The following is a 21,789-nucleotide window of genomic DNA, read 5'->3' on the forward strand; positions in this document are numbered from 1 at the left end:
CGCCAAACCCATATAGTCTCGCGGTAGAGGTTGGATATACATTGTTGGCTACACAACAGCGTGACTTGATGTGTGGGCTTTGGGTCACGAGCATCAGCTGACCGAGACACACAGATCAATCATGTGAGCAATCAATCAATCAATCAGGCTTATGTAAAATAAAAACACTGAACACAGAGGCTCGGCTGAGCTTCTCTGATGGGTACTGCTCTGTACACAATGTAACACATCAATAACAGGAGTGTAACACATCTTGTATCCACATGGAAAGGACAACAAAAGTTCTGCGTTTGGTACTTCTCCTGGACTCTGCACTTCCTTCCCTGGCTGATTTTAATCTGTGTCCTTTACCTGTATTAAACCAAACTGGGAGTATATTAGCTTTCAGTGAATTTTGTGAATCCTTCTAGCTATTTATCAAACTTAACCAGTTTTGGGAATTTCCTGAACTTGTAGGTGACAGCGGAGTGAGGGGTGATCTTGGAGACCGTGCTCTCTCAGTTTGTAGTTGGCTAACACTCACAGCTGGCCTAAAACTTTTCATAATACCTCAGTTTTTAAATTTAAATGTAAATTAAATTCAAAACTCAGTTCCTTAGGGGCACTAGCTACATTTCTTTTTTCTTTTTTTTTTTTGAGACGGAGTCTCGCTCTGTCCCCCAGGCTGGAGTGCAGTGGCCCAATTTTGGCTCACTGCAAGCTCCGCCTCCCGGGTTCACACCATTCTCCTGCCTCAGCCTCCTGAGTAGCTGGGACTACAGGCGTCCGCCACCACACCTGGCTCATTTTTTGTACTGTTAGTAGAGACGGGGTTTCACTGTGTTAGCCAGGATGGTCTCAATCTCCTGACCTCGTGATCTGCCCGCCTCAGCCTCCCAAAGTGCTGGGATTCCAGACGTGAGCACAATAGCAACATGTGGATGGCGGCTATCGTGTTGGGCAGTGTAGTTTTAGACTTTCATGTCTCCAACCTTCTTATGCCCAACACACTAACACACTTGCTTTTCAACTTCATCTAGACCTGTAGCTTTATGAATTCTTTTTTTTTTTTTTTTTTTTAAATAACAGAGACAGAATTTCTCCATGTTGCCCAGGCTGGTCTCAAACTCCTGGGCTCCAGTGATCTACCTGCCTGGGCCTCCCAAAGTGCTGGGATTACAGGTATGATCCACCATGCCCAGCCAGCTTTAAAAATTCTTATCTAAGATCAGTCATCCTGGTCTCACTTGCCTTCCCAACCCCACTTCAGCCTAAGCCCAAAAGCCCACACTTTAATTACATTATTGCTAGTGGCTTCAAAACCCTTGTCACCTGTTTCCCTTCATTTGCACGTCTTGTAAACTCCAAACAGGATCAGTCCAATTGTCTGTCTTATTCAATTTACACACAGGTAATTGAACATTGGTGGTAGAGGAAAAAAATCACTCAATTCTGTATAATGGAATAACAAGTTAACTGTTTCCTATCTCTAAGGCCTTTAATCAACTCTTTTTGCTATTCTTAATTGCCCTCTCTCTCATTCCTCCCTGCAGCTAATTTCACTTTCTCCATGCTGATCCAGGTCTCTACCCTCTCATCCTTAATTCATCTGATAACATAATCTGCTACTCTCAACAGAAAATCATATGAAAAGCATGAAACATCTTTTTCACATTCTTCTACCTAAAAAATTACCTACACCCACATGCATCCTTTACCTTCTATCCTTTTTCATGTGCAAGGCTAATTTCTTACAATTATGCTCATCCCTCAATTCCTCATTGATCTTGCTTTAGAGATTGTTTTCCATATCAATTATTTTCAAACTCATCTTCCCCACTACTGCATCTTCAACCTCAACCTGTAATCAAGTCTCATATTTAAACAAATCAAAATAAAACAAACCCCTCCTTATTTCCTGTCAAGTATCAAGAGGGTCTGAGATCTCACCATTTTTGCAAGCTAATAATTCAACCTGCCACAATTACATGGATGACGGCAGAAGACAGGAAACCCCTCTGTCAGAGACAAAGGACTTTGTCACTTAAGGCACAGCAAGCAGCATGAGCATCAATGTATTTGCTTCAGTTCCCCAAGCCCTAATTTTCACAGGGCACTGCAAAGGGGACCAGATGATGCCTACACACAGTTGGGTCCATTATAGGAGAGGAACCCTGAACTTGAAGCTTAGAGAATCTTTCATACTGGGCAATAAACAGATCTATCTTTGAGCTGTGGAGGGAGATACTATCTCTATCTTTCAAGGGTGCTCACTATATAAACATCCTTGAGAAAACAGTCTAGAACAAAGGCAGTCAGTGCCTTATTCATGAAACATGAAGAAATGTGAGATATCCGTGGAGAATTCTCTCCCAGCAACCCTGCTTTCTGTACAAACTACTGTCTTCTCCCTTCTTTCCTTCAGAGCAATGTTTCTCAAAATAGCACCCAATGCCTCCACTTCTTTAACATCTGTCTCCACCTCTGCCATTTTATTAATATTTCCCTAGCCAGGCTGGGAGCGTTGGCTCACGCCTGTAATCCCAGCACTTTGGGAGGCTGAGGTGGGCAGATCACGAGGTCAGGAGATCGAGACCATCCTGGCTAACATGGTGAAACCCCATCTCTACTAAAAATACAAAAAATTAGCCGGGTGTGGTGGCGGGCGCCTGTAGTCCTAGCTACTTGGGAGACTGAGGCAGAATGGCCTGAACCCGGGAGATGGAGCTTGCAGTGAGCCGAGATTGCACCACTGCACTCCAGCCTGGCCACAGAGTGAGACTTTGTCTCAAATAAAAAATAAAAAATAATATATATATATATATATTTCCCTAGCCAAAGTCAAAAATGGTGTCCTGGTTGCAAATTGATAGTCTTTACTTTATTTGACCTCTTTGTAGCATCTGAATTCTTGACTATTTCCTTCTAAAGCTCTTAGTTTTGACTTCCATAAATGTTCAACTTCTGATTCTTCTATTGTTTGGACTGTTCCTTCTTAGTATCTTCTGCTGGGCCTCCTTTCTCTGACTGCTATGAACATGTTGACATGTTGTAGGATATTCTCTGACTTTCCCCTTCACTCACTCTTCTCATTCTTCTCTATACTGCCCTTGAATGATCTCATACACTCCCTTAATGTCTGGGCTTTGGGTCATCAGTATCAGTTAACCTGGAAACAGAGATCAACCATGTGAGCAATCAATCAATCAGGCATATGTAAAGCCACCTATATGTTAGTGACTAACAATGTTTTATGTTCAGCCAAGCTTATCCTAAACTCCAAAACTATATCCTGAATATTTCCTATATATCCGTAGCTGAATATCCCACATAAAATGCTATATGCCATTCTCATTCCCCATCCATACATCCCACTAAATTTTTCATTTCTCATTCTTAAACCTTCTATTCCTCCTTTAATTTCCCATCTCTGATAGCAGCACTGTGATCAATCCAATAGCCCAAGAGAGAAAATGGAGAGTTATCCTAGACAATGAAAAGGGAAACTACAGCCCATGGGCCAAATGCAGTCTACTGTCTGATTATTTGAAAGATCTTTATTTAAATACAATTCATATGCCCTAAGTTTGCCATTTTAAAGTACAACATTTTGTAGGTTTTAGTATATTTCACGGAGTGCTGCCTCTTTTTGTAAATAAGCTTTCACTGGAACATAGCCACTTTTTTTTTTTTTTTTTTTTTTTTTTTTTTTTTTTGAGATAGGATCTTGCTCCATATCCCAGGCTGGAGTGCAGTGGCGCAATCTCTGCTCACTGCAACCTCTGCCCCCTGGATTCAAGCGATTCTCCTGTCTCGGCCTCCCAAATAGCTGGTATTACAGGCGCCCACCACCATGCCCGGCTAATTTTTGTATTTTTAGTATAGACAGGGCTTCACCATGTTGGCCAGGCTGTCTCAAACTCCTGACCTCAGGTGATGCGCCCGCCTCGGCCTCCCAAAGTGCTAGGGATTACAGGTGTGAGCCACCATGCCTGGCCTCACAACATTTGTTTATATATTGTGTACGGCTGCTTTTGCAAAATTTTTGTTTTTTTGTTTTGTTTTTTGCAATCAAAGTTGAGTAGCTTTGCACAGAGATCTAGAATATTTACTCTCTGGGCCTTTACAAAAAAAATGTTTGCCAAACTCTGGACTAGGACGCCTAAGCTCTTTCAGCTACTACATTCAGTCTATTACTAAATCTTGTAATATTAGACTTCTTTATTCTATTTATTTATTATTGTAGAGATGGGGGTCTCGCTATGTTGCTCAGGCTAGTCTCAAACTCCTGGCCTCAAATGATCCTCCCAGCTCAGCCTCCCAAAGTGCCTGGATCACAGGCGTGAACCACAGTGCTCAGCCAACACTCCTTAAATAATAATAGCTAGTAATGAGAGTTTACTATGTACCAGACAATATTCTAGGCATTTTTATATTTTTAAAATTGTTTCAACTGAGATATAATTCACATCACATAAAAGTCACCATTTTACTTTATTTTTTCCCTCTCATCCATTTCTGAACAAGAAACTCACCATTTTAAAGCAGACACTTCAATGATTTCAATACATTAACTATGTTGTGCAGCCATCACTATTAATTCTACAATATTTCATCACTCCAAAAAGAAACCCTATACCAATTAGCATTTAGTCCTAGTTCTGCCCACCCTATCCCCTGGCTAGCATGCATCTGCTTTCTGTCTCTATAGATTAGCCTTTTAAGGACATTTCATAAAAATGGAATCACACGGGCCGGGCATGGTGGCTCACTCCTGTAATCCCAACACTTTGGGAGGCCGAGGCAGCCAGATCATGAGGTCAAGATATCGAGACCATCCTGGCCAACATGGTGAAACCCTGTCTCTACTAAAAATACAAAAATTAGCTGGGCATGGTGGTGGGCACCTGTAGTCCCAGCTACTCGGGAGGCTGAAGCAGGAGAATCACTTGAACTCAGGAGGCGGAGGTTGCAGTGAGTCGAGATCACGCCACTACACTCCAGCCTGGCAACAGAGCGAGACTCGCTCTCAAAAAACAAACAAACAAAAAAGGAATCATGCAATAATGGCCTTTCGTTGACCTGGGCACAGGTCTGGCTTCTTTCACTTAGCATAATGTTTTCTAGGTTCATCTGTGGTGTAGCATGTAACAGTACTTCATTCCTTTTTATCGCTGAATAATAATCCATTGTATGGATATGCTACGTTTCCTTTAGCCATTCATCAGCTCATAAATATTTGGCTTGTATCAAGTTTTTAGCTATTATAAGGAACGCTGCTATGAACATGATTTACACGTTGTTGCATGCACTAAGCATTCCACACACGTTCACATAATCTTCACAACAACCCTCTGAGATAGGTGGTATTATTGTTATTATTCTTATTAGCATCATCATCATCTTCATTTTAAAGATGAGGACACTAAGACAGAGAAGCTAAATAGCTTATCTAAGGTTAAAAAGGTAGTAAGTGATGGAGTTAGGCTTTGACTCAAAATGATTTGATTCTACCCATATTCTTAACCACTAATAATGTTGCTGTGTTTAACCAAATCTAGAATCCATTTTCTCTGTCCCCATTGTCACAGCTTGTAAGATTCTCTCCAGGCTTGCCTGTTTTCTTGCAATAGCCTCCTCGCTGTTCTCCCAGACTCTAGGCTAGCCTCCCGCTAATCCATCCTCACACTGCCACCAAAGTGCCTTTTCTAAAACATATCAGACTGTGTCCTGGCTCTTGCTGAAAGCCTTTCTATGACTCACTATAACTAAACAGTGGATCAAACTTTTAGTGGCCACAGGTTCACTCATGGTCACTCTGTGACCACAACAGAGGGTAAGGGCTGCTACAACTCTTTCAGCAACCCTGAAACTGAGTATGGAATCACACAGCGAACTATCTAAAACTGCTGGTTTCTTAATCTGCCAACAACACTACGATCAAGTTTCCAGCTGATTCCCCTTACATCTGGGGCAGAAACTTCCAGGGGCCATGATTCATCACTTCAAGCAACCTTGAAAAACAGGATCGATCCAACCGTGTTAAATACAACTAAAACAACCCATAAAATAAGCCATAAGTGCAGTCCCAACAAATACAAGCTATCCAATAATTGCTAGACTCTTCATGCTGCCCTCCAACTTCTCCCCTCCATGTTGAACATCCCTTATCCTAAATGCTTAGGACCAGAAGTATTTTGGATTTCAGATTTTTTCAGATTTTAGAATATGTGCATTATGCTTACTGGCTGAGCATCCCAAATCCAAAAATCCAAAATCCTTAATGTTCCAATGAGCATTTCCTTTAAACATGTCAGCACTCAAAAAGCTTTAGATTTTTTAGCATTTTAGATTTCAATTTTTTGATTTGGGGTGTTCTACCTCCTTCTTTAATTTCCTTTGGCAGCTATTTCAAAACATTTCATCACACAAACAGTTTTCCAGAGTCTCCAAAAATAGTGCCGTCATGCACTGCCTGCCTAATGACATTCTGGTCAATGCCAGACTGCATACATGACGATGGTATTCCTATACGATTATAATAAAGCTGAAAAGTTCCTATTGTCTAGTGATGTCATAGCTGTCGTCACATCATGGCACAGTTGCTTTTTAAAAAATATATAAATTTAGTGTAGCCTAAGTTTATGGTGTTTACAAAGTCTACAGTAGTGTATAGTAATGTCCTAGGCCTTCACATCCACTCAGCACTGACTCACCCAGAGGAACTTCCAGTCCCACAAGTTTCATTCATGGCAAGTGCCCAATACAGGTATACTGTTCTTGATCCTTTATAACATATTTTTAATGTGCCTTTTCTATGTTTAGATACATAAATACCACTGTGCTACAACTGCCTATAGCACTCAGTACAATAATATGCTGTACAAGTTTGTAGTCTAGGAGCAACAGGCTATACCACGTAGCTTAGGTGTTTAGTTGGCTATACTATCTAGGTTTGTATAAGTATACTCTAGGATGTTGGTACTATGATGAAATTGCCTAATGATGCATTTCTCAGAATGCATCTGTCATTAAGCAACACATAACTGCACTAGGTGGTCAAACTCTAAACTTCAATCTCCCAAACTTCAATCTCACACAAATACTTCTACAAATTTATCAGCCTGCAACTCTATCCTCACCTTCTTCCTGTCTGACCCAAGACTAATACTCCCACCAATTCACTAAAATGTAGTCCCTTGGCTGGGCACAGCAGCTCATGCCTATAATCCCAGGACTTTGGGAGGCCGAGGTGGGCGATCACTTCAGCTCAGGAGTTTGAGACCAGCCTGGGCAACATGGCGAAACCTCGTTTCTACCAAAAATACAAAAATTAGCTAGGCATGGTGGCGTGCACCTGTAATCTCAGCTACTTGGGAGGCTGAGGCACAAGAATGACTTCAACTTGGGAGTCGGAGGTGGCAGTGAGCCAAGATTGCACAACTGCATTCCAGTATGGGCGACAAAGCGAGACCCTGTCTCAAAGAAAAAAAACAAAAAAGATAAAATAAACAAAATAAAATAAAATGTAGCCCCTTGTATCTCCTTCAGGTATGCACCACTCAATCTCACTCTCTTCTTTATATCTACATTTCCTCTGGTTCTGCTGGTTCTTTTCCCTCAACATAAATTCCAGGCTTAAGTCAAATATACAATAAAAAGACAGCACTCACTCAGCCAAGTCCTGCTCTAGCTACTACTTCTCTCTCAGGCCTTCTCATCATAGCTAAGTTTCCCAAAAGCCTTTTTCTACCTTCAGCCTAGCAGTTGCTCTAGGGATTACAATATCCACCTTAATTGATGATGATCTACTTCAGATAAATACTGATTAGATTCAGATAAAGTATAGCAACTTTACTCCAACATGACTCCATTTCCTCATGGCTCCTTTGTGCCATGATGGTACATCTGTATATGTTAGAAACCCAAATACAAAGCGGGGCGTGGTGGCTCATGCCTGTAATCCCAACACTTTGGGAGGCTGACACAAGCAGATCACCTGAGGTCAGGAGTTCGAGACCAGTCTGGCCAACATGGTAAAACCCCATCTCTACTAAAAATACAAAAAATTAGCTGGGCGTGGTGGCAGGCACCTATAATCCCAGCTAGTTGGGAGGCTGAGGCAGGAGAATCACTTGAACCCGGGAGGTGGAGGTTGCAGCGAGCCGAGATTGCGCCATTGCACTCCAGCCTGGGTAATAAGAGCAAAATTCCATCTCAAAAAAAGAAATCCAAATATAAAGTGTTGTGATTACCTCTTTAATCAATTTTATATCATTTAAAGAAATTAAGACAAGAAAATAAAAATATATGTATTTACATAGTCTTTTACTTTTCCCTACATATTCGCCATTTCCGTTTTCTTCACTTACCCCTGTGGATAGCAATTACCATTTGTTATCATTTGCTTTCAGCCTGAGCACCTCTTTCATACGTCCTGCATAGATCTGCTAACAATAAATTATCTCAGTATTTGGTTATTTGTGAACATATTTATTTTGTCTTCATCCATAAAGAATTTTTTATTTCACAGGATTTTCTTGTTTTTATTTCAGTACTTTAAATGTATCAATCCACTGGCTGTCTTCCAGCCATTTTTTTCCCTCTGATGAGAAGTCAGCTGAAAATCATATTGTTGTTACCCTGTATGTGATGAAGTATGTTTTCTCCTGCTGTTTTCAAGATTCTTTGTCTCTGGCTTTTAGCACTTCTTACAAAGATTTGTGTTTTAGATCTAGATGTGGATCTCTTTGTGTTTGTCCTATGTGAGATATATGGAGCTTCTTGAAACTGAAGATTAATGTTTTACCATATATGATGGAAGTTCTTGGTCATTGCAATTTCAGGTATTTGTTCTTTCCCTTTCTCTATCTCCTCTTCTTCTGGGCTTTCTATTACAAATATATTGGTATGTTTGATCTTGTCCCACAGATCTCCAAGGCTCTTAATTATTTTTCTTCAATGGTTTTCTCTCTGTTCTTCAGATTGAATTACTTTTCCTTTTTTTTCTTTTTTTTGAGACAGGGTCTCATTCTGTTGCCCAGGCTGGAGAATAGTCACACGATCATAGCTCACAGTAGCACCAAAGTCCTGGGCTCAAGCGATCCTCCCGTCTCAGCTTCCCAAGTAGCTGGGACTACAGGCATGCACCACCATATCAGGCTATTTTTTTTTTTTGGTAGAGACAGGGTCTTGCTATGTTGCCAGGGCTGCTCTCAAACTCCTAGGCTCAACTGATCCTCCTGCCCTCAACCTCCCAAACTGTTAGGGTTATAGGCATGAGCCAGAGTGAATTTTTAAAAAAATATTTCTTCAACTTTATTGGTTGTATCTTCTGCCATTTCAAATCTTCTGTTGAACTCATCTAGTGAATTTCTCATTTACTTTTCAACTCTAGATTTTCTATTTTGTTCTTTTTTTTATAGTTCCTATTATACCTTATCTATTTGTTAAGTCATTGTCACCATATTTTCCTTTAGTTATTTAGACACGATCTCCTTTAACTGTTCAACATATTTATAACTACTATGACGTTTTCACTAAATTTAACATCTTGGCCACTCAGAGACAGTTTCTATTGACTGCTTTTCATTCTGACTATGGATTACAGGTCCCTGGGTATTTTTCTTTAACATACCATAATTTTTTTAGAAAATTGGTATAATACATCACATATTAAACCAATTCTGGACTATGATTTACCCCCTGCAGATTATTATTGTCATTAATGGTTTTTTCTCTGTTTTTTAGTAACCTTCCAGCAAATAATTTTAGAATCTAACTTACCACGGTGTGCCACTGTTGATTTCTCTGCTAAACTGTTGTTTAAATTCTTCTTTTTATTTTTTAGCCTGGCTTCCTTGAAGTCATTCCCATGTCTACATAGCTAAGTGGCCAAGCCAGGTGGCCACTCATCCTCTGCTGATTAATCTGTTTAATTCTCAAATGGTTTGCTGTGCAGTTTCCTAACAGGTCTTGGTATGCCCCATCACAATCCTTCCTCCAGAATGTATGGTCATAATTCAGGGTAAAGTTCAGGTCCTCATTCATTCATTCACTCACTCACTCATTCATTCATTCAATAAACATTTACTGATCTTTTCCAGCAGCAAGTACTTCAGTCCAACAGTAAGAACTAGAGAACAAAAATAGACATGGGGATGCAACAGTGGGCAAAACAGACACAGTCCCTAAACTTGTGAATTTTGATGTCTAGTGGGACAGAGATACCATTAAATAAAGACAAAATTAAATGTAAAACCATAACTGATATAAATACTATTAAGAAAGGCTATAGTACAGTAAGAGGGTACAAAGGGGGGTTTGGCCAAGTCGAATAAGTCACATAAAGTCCTTCACTACTGACCCTTCCCTGTATTACCAGCCTCATTTTTCGCCATTTTCTCACATACACCTTGTATTTAACCATACTAAACCTCTTAAGGAATATGGAATATGCCATGCTATCTCTCATCTCCAAATATGTTGAACATGCTATAGCACGTCTGAAATACCTTGCTCTCCCTAGTTAATTCCTGCAAGTATTCCAAGATGCAGTTCTTGCATTACTGCTTTGAATCCTTCATACCACATGTGATGTTCATAGATCACTTGATCTCACTGAGGTTGGTCAGATCCTCCAACATATAAGTGCTTTTCCCCTTTATAAGTGATTAGGGTTTCATGGGGAGATAGCCTGAAATTGTGCCAATATCCTGTCCTCATATGTATCAGTTTAGTAGGGGTGCCATAACAAATTAGCACAAATTGGGTAGCTTAAAACACGTGGAATTTACTCTCTCACAGTTCTGGAAGCAAAAAGTCCAAAAGCAGAACCGTGCTCTATTTAGAAACCCTAGAGGAGGCCAGGCACAGGGTGGCTCACGCCTGTAATCCCAGCACTTTGGGAGGCTGAGGTGGGTGGATCACCTGAGGTCAGGAGTTCCAGACCAGCCAGGACAACATGGTAAAACCCCATCTCTACTAATAATACAAAAATTAGCTGGGCATGGTGGCACATGCCTGTAATCCCAGCTACTCAGGAGGCTGAGGCAGGAGAATCACTTGAACTCGTAAGGCAGAGGTTGCAGTGAGCTGAGATCACACCATTGTACTCCAGCCTGGGCAACAAGAGAGAAACTCTGTGTTGAAAGAAGAATCTGTTCTTTGTCTCTTCCAGTTTCTTATGGCTGAATCACCCCAGTCTTTTTCAAGACTGTTTTGGCTATGTTGTGTCCCTTGCAATGCCATACAAATTTTAGAATCAGGTTGTCAATCTCTACAAGAAAGTTAGCTTAAATTCTGATGGGGATTGCGCTGAATCTGGAAATCAATATTGCCATCTTAACAATGTTAACTCTTACAATCCATGTACATGGAATGTTTTTCAAATCATTTAGATCTTCTTAAGTTTTTTTCAATGTTGTTTTTATACTTCTTAATACTCTCCAGAGTATAAGTTCTGCACTTTTGTTAAATTTATTCCTAAGAATTTTATTCTTATTGATGCTATTGTAAATTGAATTGTTTCCATCTTTTTTGGATAATATTATACATTGCAAGGGTATAGAAATACAATTGATTTCTGTATATTAATCTTCTACCCTGCAAATCTGCAGAACTCACTTATTAGTACTAACAGTTTCTTAATAGATTATTTAGGATTTTCTACATATAATATCATGTCATCTCTGAAAAGAGTTGGTTTTACTTCCTTGCTAATTCAGATGCCTTTAAAATCTTTTCCTTGCCTAATAGTTGTGGCTAGAACCGCCAGTACAATGCTTGGATACAAGGGGCAAGAAATTAAACCTTTTGTTTCTGATCTGAGTGGGAAAACATTCAATTTTTCACATTAAGTATTATGTTAGCTGTGGGTTTTTCACAGAGATCCTTTACGCGGTTGATGAAATTATCTTCTATTTCTAGGTTGATGGCTGTTTTTATCATGAAAGAGTGTTGGATGCAATTTACTTATGCACGGGAGATGGGCGGGCGGATAGTGCGTGCGTGTGGGTGTGGGTGTGTGTGTTGTGTGTGTATATGTATGAAAGAATGTTGGATGGATTTATTTATTTATTTATTTATTTTGAGACAAAGTCTCACTCTGTCACCCAGGCTGGAGTGCAACAGCGCGATCTCCGCTCACTGCAACCTCTGCCTCCCAGGTTCAGGCGATTCTCGTGCCTCAGCCTCCAGAGTAGCTAGGATTACAGGTGTGCACCACCATACCTAGCTAATTTTTGTATTTTTAATAGAGACAGGGTTTTCCCACATTGGCCAGGCTGGTCTCAAACTCCTGCCCTCAGGTGATCCACCCGCCTTGGCCTCCCAAAGTACTGGGATTACAGGTGTGAGCCACTGCACTTGGCCAGAAATGTTGGATTTTGTCAATTTTTTGGCATCTATTGAGAGGTCATGTTTCTTTTGTATTCTATTAGTATCTATCCCAGGAATCTTTTTTTTTTTTTTTTTTTGGTTTTGTTTTGTTTTTTCAGACGGAGTTTTGCTCTTGCTGCCCAGGATGGAGTGCAGTGGCATGATCTCGGCTCACTGCAACCTCCACCTCCCAGGTTCAAGCAATTCCCCTGCCTCAGCCTCCCAAGTAGATTACAGGCGTCCGCCACCATGTCCGGCTAATTTTTCGTACTTTCAGTAGAGATGGGGTTTCACCATGTTGGTCAGGCTGGTCTTGAACTCCTGATCTCAGGTGAACCACCCGCCTCGGCCTCCCAAAGTGCTGGGATTACAGGTGTTAGCCACCACACCTGGCCAATCCCAAGAATCTTTATTGTTCCTGGGATATCCCACAGGGCGACAATATATAATTCTTTTTATATGTTGCTGGGTTCAGGTGGTAATTATTTTGCTGAGGATTTTTGCATCCATGCCATATTGTCTTTAATTTTCTTGTACTGTCGTCTGGTATTGGCATCAGAGTAATTCTGGCCACATAAAATGAATGGAAAGTGTTGCCTCTTCTGCTTTCTAGAAGACGTTGTAAAGAATTGCTATTAATTGTTCTTAAAATGTTTGGTAGAATTCTGCAGTGACTCCACCTGGGCCTGGGCTTTTCTTTGTGAGTAGTTTTTTTGATTACTACTTCAATCTCTTTACTTTGATATCAGTCTATTCAGATTGTCTATTTCTTCTTAAGTCAGTTGTTTCAACAGTTGGTATCTTTCTAGGAATTTGTCCATTTCATCTAAGTTATCTGACTTTTTTTTTTTTTTTTTTGAGACACGGTCTCACTCTGTTGCCCAGGCTGGAGTGCAATGGCGCAATCATAGCTCACTGCAACCCCCACCTCCCAGGCACAGGTGATCCTCCCACTTCGCCTCTTGTGTAGTTGGGACTACAGGTGTGCACCACCATGCATGGCTAATTTTTCTAATTTTTTTTGTAGAGACGGTGTTTCACCATGTTGCCCAGGCTGGCCTTGAACTCCTGAGGTCAAGCAATCCACCCACCTCGGCCCCCCAAAGTGCTAGGATTACAGGCATGAGCCACCAAGCCCAGCTGATTTGTTGATGCACAGTTGTTCATAATATTCCCTTATAATCATTTTTATTTTTTTAAGACAGGGTCTTGCTCTGTTGCCCAAGCTGAAATGCATTGGCACGATCATGGCTCACTGCAGCCTTGACATCCTGGGCTCAAGTGATCCTCCTGCCTCAGCCTCCTAAGTAGCTGGGACCACAGGCTCATGCTACCACATCCAGCTAATTTTTTATGTTTAGTAGAAATGAGGTCTTATGTTGTCCATGTTGGTACTGAACTCCTGGGCTAAAGCAATCCTCCCACCTCAGCTTACCAAAGTGTTGGGATTATAGGCGTGAGTCACCACGTCCAGCCCATTTTTATTTCTTAAGGAACTTTAGTAATGTTCCTTTCTTTCACTTCTGTCTTTGTCATTTCAGTCTTCTCTTTTTTTCTTCTCTCTTGTCAATCTAGCTAAAGATCTGTCAACGTTGTCGATTTTTTCAAAGAACCATCTTCTGGTTTCACTGATATCCTCTATTGTTTTTCTATTCTCTATTTCATAATTTCTGCTTTAATCTTTATTTCCTTCTTTCTGCTTGCTTCAAGACACTAGAAGAGGAAAAACAAACTGAAACTGAAGCAAGCAGAAAGAAGGAAATAACAAATATTATAGCAGAAATTATGAAATACAGAATAGAAAAACAACCAACTATAATGGAATGAAATTGGAAATCAATAGTAGGAAACATTTGGGAAATTCACAAATACATGAAAATTAAACAACACACTTCTAAATAAATAATGAAATAAATAAGATCTCAAAAGTGAATTCAAAACACCAAAAGCAATGGCAACAAAAGCCAAAATTGACAAATGGGATCTAATTAAACTAAAGAGCTTCTGCACAGCAAAAGAAACTACCATCACAGTGAACAGGCAACCTACAGAATGGGAGAAAATTTTTGCAACCTACTCATCTGACAAAGGGCTAATATCCAGAATCTACAATGAACTCAAACAAATTTACAAGAAAAAAACAAACAACCCCATCAAAAAGTGGGCAAAGGATATGAACAGACACTTCTCAAAAGAAGACATTTATGCAGCCAAAAAACACATGAAAAAATGCTCATCATCACTGGCCATCAGAGAAATGCAAATCAAAACCACAGTGAGATACCACCTCACATCAGTTAGAATGGCCATCATTAAAAAATCAGGAAACAACAGGTGCTGGAGAGGATGTGGAGAAATAGGAACATTTTTACACTGTTGGTGGGACTGTAAACTAGTTCAACCATTGTGGAAGTCAGTGTGGCGATTCCTCAGGGATCTAGAACTAGAAATGCCATTTGACCCAGCCATCCCATTACTGGGTATATACCCAAAGGACTATAAATCATGCTGCTATAAAAACACATGCACACGTATGTTTATTGTGGCACTATTCACAATAGCAAAGAGTTGGAACCAACCCAAATGTCCAACAACGATAGACTGGATTAAGAAAATGTGGCACATATACACCATGGAATACTATGCAGCCATAAAAAATGATGAATTCATGTCCTTTGTAGGGACATGGATGAAACTGGAAAACATCATTCTCAGTAAACTATCGCAAGGACAAAAAACCAAACACTGCATGTTCTCACTCATAGGTGGGAATTGAACAATGAGAACTCATGGACACAGAAAGGGGAACATCACACTCCGGGGACTGTTGTGGGGTTGGGGGAGGGGGGAGGGACAGCATTAGGAGATATACCTAATGCTAAATGACGAGTTAATGGGTGCAGGAAATCAACATGGCACATGGATACATATGTAACAAACCTGCACATTGTGCACATGTACCCTAAAACCTAAAGTATAATAATAAAAAAAAAGAAAAAAAAGTGAATTCAGAAAATACTTTCAAATGAATGAAAATGAAAATGCGGCATACTAAAACTCATGATATGCAGCCAAAGCATGCTCAGAGGGAAATTTATAGCTGTAAAATGCCCACAGTTAGAAAGATCTCATATCAATAACCTAAGGAGCTATGACTACAGGTGCATGCCACCATGCCCAGCTAAAGGCTAGATTCTTCTAGTGAAGTTTATTTCTCCATATTTACAGTGTTCAGCCTCTAATGTGATTCCTCTGGAACAAGCAGCTTCGGTATGCCTACAGTTAGTTACCTTGGGATCACAATGTTTTTGCTAGGACTTTCTTCCTCTCATTTACTGACCATACCCAGCCATTCAACTCCACTAATTGCTGGCTGATTGCCCTTTTGTTTTGAATAATGCCCTGGGGCACAAATTGATCTACAAACAATACAATCAAATTCTGGTTCCTTTGAAGAAATAATTTTTGCCATCAGTGTTTTGTTTTAATTGTGTTTTTATTTAAGGCAGGGTCTCCCTATGTTGCCTATGCTGACCTCCGACTCCTAGGCTCAAGCCATCCTCCTGCCTGAATAGCTAGAATTACAGGTGTGCACCCAGCCAGTGATTTATTTTTATTCTAACCCCAGAAAAGCTCTTTCTAAATTAATTCATTGGTTCTCTCCTGCGAACTAGCAAACCTACCATTTGGCCTGTTTCATGAATCTCTTCTCAAATGCCCTTTACCACAACCTACATTGTTCTTTTTCTTTTTTCTTTTCCCTCTACTGTTCTTGAGAGTACAATCAGGTTTGAACTTCTTCACTTCCTGTTGCAAATGAAGTCAGTTCCTTTGGGAAAAAATTAGGAGCTGTTTTACGGTTTGTTTTTCTCCACAGGTAAAAATCTCAGAGTTAGGGCTCTGGAGCTGGGGTTGGGGACAATAGCAAACTTCTCTGAGTGACACTCCCACTCTAGAAACTGAGAGTTTGGGGAATGGAGAGCAGGGGAGGACAGCAGCCTGGGGTCCTCTCAGCTTGCCTCTCCTAGCAGCAAAAGACAGTGAAACCACTGTCTTAAGACCCAAGGCAAGAGTGATCTGGGTCCTAGTATTCTCGGCATACCTGATCAAGTTCCACAAGTGGGGGCTGAGTAGAAGAAGGGGCCCCCATCTCTTAACTGCACTTCTCCAGGACTCAGCAATAGGCAGCTCGGGGCAGAATGAGAATTGCTGATGTCCAGATCCTCCTGGGAAGAAAGCTGCTATTCAGATGCTGGAGAGAATTGAGGAGAAGTGACAAATAAAAATTACAGATCATTGTTTTCGAATAAACTTCTGCACTAGGCACCAACAGACCAAACTAAACATCAAAATGGAGTCACTCATGCTAAAGTTCCAAAGCGAAAACTAGGTTGTTATCTGACCTGAGAAATCAGGAGAAAGAGATAACAGCTAATTTCCCAACAGCCCAGTCTAAAATCTTTAACTGGCACAATGATGAAGTTCCCTCTGCTTTAATCCTTACTAAAAAAGGTAGCCCCAAGTAACCTGGTGTTAACTAATTAGTTAATTTTCTATTGTTCTGTTTAAAAGTAACCAATACACTGTTCCGACTTCTTAAGCCCATCTGTCTTTAAGCCAAACTCTTCTGCTCAACTTACTGGAACACTTATTCTATGAAATGAAATGTTGCCCGATTCTAGAATCGCAAATAAGGCCAACAGGGATCATCAAACTAAACTTGTAATTTTGTCGTTTGACAGGAGGAGGCCCTGTGTTCTTGGCTGCAGTAGCCTGGACAGGAATTTCCACCTTGCTGACCAGACTTTGTTTCTTAATGAATTTGCATAGATGTTCTTGAATAATCTTCCTTCATTTTCTGTTTACTCTTAGGATGATTTCCAGAGACTTTAAATGACTGGGTTTTGTTTTCTTTAGTAGTTTTCACTTGTTTCCGCAAGCAAGGCAGGTCAGCAGAGCTCCTCACACCTTGATGGCAGAAGTTGATCTCCCACTCACTCTCTCACATGAAGGCGTAAGGAAGCACTGTGCTAGAGCTCTATATATGCGATCTCATTTAATCTTCACAACTATAATACAAATATTCTAGATCTTACCTGGAACAGACCTGGAACCTGTGTACCAGAATCATCTAGTAATTTGCTCTAAGTAAAAGGGCAAATAGGTGACAGAGATCTGATTCAAACCTAGGTCTAAATACATCCAAAGCCCAGGTTTTCTGGACTAAGCCCCTTTCATCTTTTTTACACAGACATTTTTAAAAATCAGAGCTCATGAGACAGTTCTATCCCTGTGCAGTCTCAATAATTTCTTTAGGTAATACACTATTTTCTTCCACATCTGGATCTTTTATAATAATATTACTTAATAGTATCAATCATAACATTTCAAATTCTATTGTTATATATTATATAATATGTGTTAAAATATATAATTATAGGTTGGTGCAAAAGTAATTGCGGTTTTTGCCATTACTTTCAATGACAAAAGCCACAATTACTTTTGCACCAACCTAAAATATTTTGTTTTTAAAATAATATTATCAGAAGTGGTATTCTGTGTGTTCATCCCTTGAGGTACATTCACACGAAGTCCATGACCAAGAAGCTTATCTCTCTAATACTGCTTCCTGCTGGGTGCAGTGGCTCATGCCTACAATCCCAACACTTTGGGAGGCCAAGGCAGGAGGATTGCTAGAGCCCAGGAGTTCTAAACCAGCCTGGGCAACATAATGAGACCTAATCACTATAAAAATTTAAAAATTAGCCTGGCATGGTGGTGTATACCTATAGTCCCAGTGACTCAGGGAGCTAAGGCAGGAGGATCACTTGAGCCCAGGAAGCTGGGGGTGCACTGAGCTGTGATCCTGTTACTGCACTTCACCTGGTCAACAGAGCAAGACCCTAGCTCAAAAAAGAATAAATAAATAAATAAATAAATAAATAAAATCTGCTTTCTTAAAGAGTAAGGTAGATTGATGTGCCCTGTGTTTGGGTCTTTTTTTATTAAAAACATTAAGATGACATGATCTTTTTTCTCCCCAAATTACCATTGTATCCCCACCAATAAATGTCTTTCTATGAGATAAAATACCTAACAGGCAGCTCAAGGATTTGGGAGATGTTTGACTTTTTATAGAATAAAACTTGTAAAAAGGTATCTTCCAGCCTGAGCAATATAATGAGACCCCTGTCTCTACTGAAAATTTAAAAATTAGCCAGGTGTGGTAGTGCACACCTATAGTATCAGCTACTCAGATGGCAGAGGCAGGAGGATCACTTGAGCCCAGGAGTTCGAGGCTGCAGTGAGCTAGGATTGCACCACAGCATTCCAGCCAGGGCAACAGAGCGACACCTTGTCCAAACAAAAAATCTTATCTAGATAATGGAAGTTTTCTATTTGCCTTTGTATACATTTGTGATCTTAATTAAGGCAGGTTTATCATAACATGTGCCTGGAATGTCAGACCATAGTATAGTCTCCCAATAACATGACTGCTATTTCTCTCTCTCCAAATATTCTCTCTTGTGCTTTCATTTTCTGGTTCATAAAGTTCCATATAACCAAGCCCTCCAGGAAGATTTCCCTGATCTCCAAGAGTTAACCAAACTGCCACCTGCACTACTGTTCTCTACCATACAGAGTTTTACAGTTTCCATTCTCATCTTCAAAGTAATATGTTGATTTCCCTGTCTGTTTTCCACCAGATTTCTCCACGGAAAGGAAAACCAGTGTCTTAATTGAGTTAGCATCTCCAAGGCACATGATTGGCATATAATTATCATACATACTGAAGGCCTACTATACCTTCTTGACAAACAATGCTATCCTTCAAATCCTGTAATGCTTTTATTTCTTTAAAATAAAGTATCCCCTCCCATACTATATTGAGTATAAATTTCATTCTATCACCATTAGCTTTAACATTAACTAATCACATATACAAAGCCAATTAAATATAAAATTAAGAAATAATGATACCTCTTTTAAAAAGGACTAGCACTTACCCTAAAGATACTTTGACACACACAAAAAAACACTAGATCACTAGGGAAACTTCAAAAACACACACACACACACACACACACACACACACATCCATGCAGCCACAACTGACTAGTCATTAATAGGAAGATCCATTTTAAAAGTGATTCTACACTTTTAAATACATTTTATCATGCAGGAAGGAGCAAATGTTTAAAATAAAAATTAAAAAGTAAATTTTAGATTAGCAAGTGTTCATATTGATAAATTTTTTAAAAAATGAAGAAATTAGACAAATAAGGTATATAAAGAAACTTTTCTCTGTAGTTAATTGCCAAAAGAAAAAATAAAAGACACATCAATTTAGATTTGGAAGTTTATCCTTCAACTCTACTTGGCTCCATTTATCACTGTTAGAAAAAAAATCGTTTTGTCAGTTTTTACCACCTTAAAAATCAGATTTGTCAGTAACAAAGTCTCTTGCTTATTTCTGACGTTGTGCTAAAGCTAAGTGAGAGAAGAAAATATAGCTACTGAAGGCAGAACCCCCAAAATTACAAGAATCATTGAGGGGAACTGTGAACACATGGTAAATAATATAGTTACATGTTATATTTAAACAAAGTTTAAGGAACGCGCTCGGGTGAGATTATTTGCTCTAAGTGGCTCTTTCTGACACAACAGAGGCCCACACACTTGTGTGAGTTCTGTCGCACTTGGTAACCTCAGTTAGAACCTGCAAACAGGAAAGACTCTAAGTCCCACGTTCAGAAAGGATGCTTGTTTTTGGAGATCTTTAATCTCAACTGTCAGCACCTGACTGAAATAAACAAAACACCTTTGCTAAAGAAACAAATGTGTTAAAGGGATTTTACTAGATTAATCAAAACAAATTAAAATGCCTTTGTTGATAGAAAATGACAGGACTGAAGAACAGCATCAAGTGACTGCTGCTCAAGTAACAAAGGCACTGAACAGCTATTTTAGGTTTGCCGTAGTGTGCTCAATAGCTGTTTAAATAATGCAATAAATGTACTTACCAAATATTTCCCCTCCACTAGCATATTCTGTCACCAGATAAATCATCCGTTCTGTCTCCATAACCTGGTGCAAAGGCAGGAAAGTGACAGACAGTGACACAAATGACAGGCTGATACAGGAAGAGAAACTAACGACTCCTCTTTTCTCATTTGAAATATTAATAACCACTATAGATTAAAGAAAATTTAAAACATTTTTGGGGAAACAAATATAAATGTTATTAAGAAGAAAGGGAAAATCAGATATTCCTCCAAGTTCTTAAAAGTAGGAAACATTTATTGCTTGAGAGAGATAGTCTTTTTGATGTTCCATGAGGTCTCTGCAATCTCTTAAGCTCCATAAAACTGAGAGGCAAAGAAGTTGTCAAGAACCAAAACTTAAACTTCAGATTCAACATCAATCATCTGAAGCACAAAAATGCCCCATCAAATAAAAAAAAAAAAAAAAAAACTAAAGCAAAAAAAAGCCTTTGGGGAAAATAACGGGAATCACATAAGAACGCCACAGAAATCACATATGTCTTTCTTTTTTTAATAGAAATGACAACTTTCCTTTCCACTGCCCATTTATTTGAAAAAAAGAGAACAGTAATTTAAAATACTCAACCTTTTAAAGTAACGTAGGTGATTTGTGTTTTGTCTTGGTCCCTTTTTTGCTCCTTTTTAAAATTCATTGTAGTAAGTTGTCAGTCCTTTCTTCCCTTTTACATTTTCCATCAAACATTTTTAAAAGTAATAATGATTACATACACTCATTATAAAACAAAAGACCAAAGGCTTTCCTCTTCCCAATCTCCTCCATCTCAATCCCCAGAGGAACACTGTTCACTGCTTATTGTATATCTTTCTAGAACAATGCTGTCCAATAGAAATATAATATGAACTGCATATATTATTTTAACTTTTCTAGTAGCCACATTTAAAAAGGAAAAAGGAAAAGGTGAAGATAATTCTAGTAATATTTTTTATTTACCCCAATATATCCAAAATACTATCATTTCAACAATTCTTTTAAAATTATTTTTAGTTTTACACTTAATTAAAACTAAATACAATTAAAAATTCAGTTCCGGCCAGGTGCAGTGACTCACGCCTGTAATCCCAGCACTTTGGGAGGCCGAGGTGGGTGGATCACTTGAGGTTAGGAGTTCAAGACCAGCCTGGCCAACATAGTGAAACCCCGTTTCTACTAAAAATACAAAAATTAGCTGGGCGTGGTGGTGCATGCCTGTGATCCCAGCTACTTGGGAGGCTGAGGCAGGAGACTCACTTGAACCCAGGAGGTGGAGGCTGCAGTGAGCAGAGATCATGCCACTGCACTCCAGCCCGGGCAACAGAGCGAGACTTCATCTCAAAAATAAATAAATAAATAAATAAATAAATAAATGAAATTTAAAAAACCCAGCTG

At 39.5% G+C, this 21,789-nt stretch overlaps 1 protein-coding gene and 1 long non-coding RNA gene across 12 annotated transcripts in view; both read right to left on the reverse strand.

The window, feature by feature from the left end:
* SIK3 (SIK family kinase 3) overlaps positions 1–21,789 on the reverse strand; it is a 272,964-nt gene that overhangs the window by 110,163 nt on the left and 141,012 nt on the right. For 10 of the 11 annotated variants that reach the window (XM_055273245.2, XM_055273251.2, XM_055273248.2 and 7 more), the window contains exon 3: positions 20,382–20,445. The exons of the other annotated variant lie outside the window; for it this stretch is intronic. In XM_055273245.2, coding sequence (XP_055129220.1) covers positions 20,382–20,445 — 64 coding nt within the window. The remainder of the gene's footprint in view (positions 1–20,381; positions 20,446–21,789) is intronic. 11 annotated transcript variants of the gene reach the window in all.
* Positions 1,037–16,453, reverse strand: LOC129479714 (uncharacterized). The gene is made up of 2 exons (XR_008656770.1): positions 16,041–16,453; positions 1,037–3,148 (listed from the first exon to the last, which is right to left on the reverse strand). It is a non-coding gene; the product is annotated as an uncharacterized lncRNA (long non-coding RNA).

This window comes from Symphalangus syndactylus, chromosome 3 (genome assembly GCF_028878055.3).
Source record: "Symphalangus syndactylus isolate Jambi chromosome 3, NHGRI_mSymSyn1-v2.1_pri, whole genome shotgun sequence".
Taxonomy (NCBI): Eukaryota; Metazoa; Chordata; class Mammalia; order Primates; family Hylobatidae; genus Symphalangus; species Symphalangus syndactylus.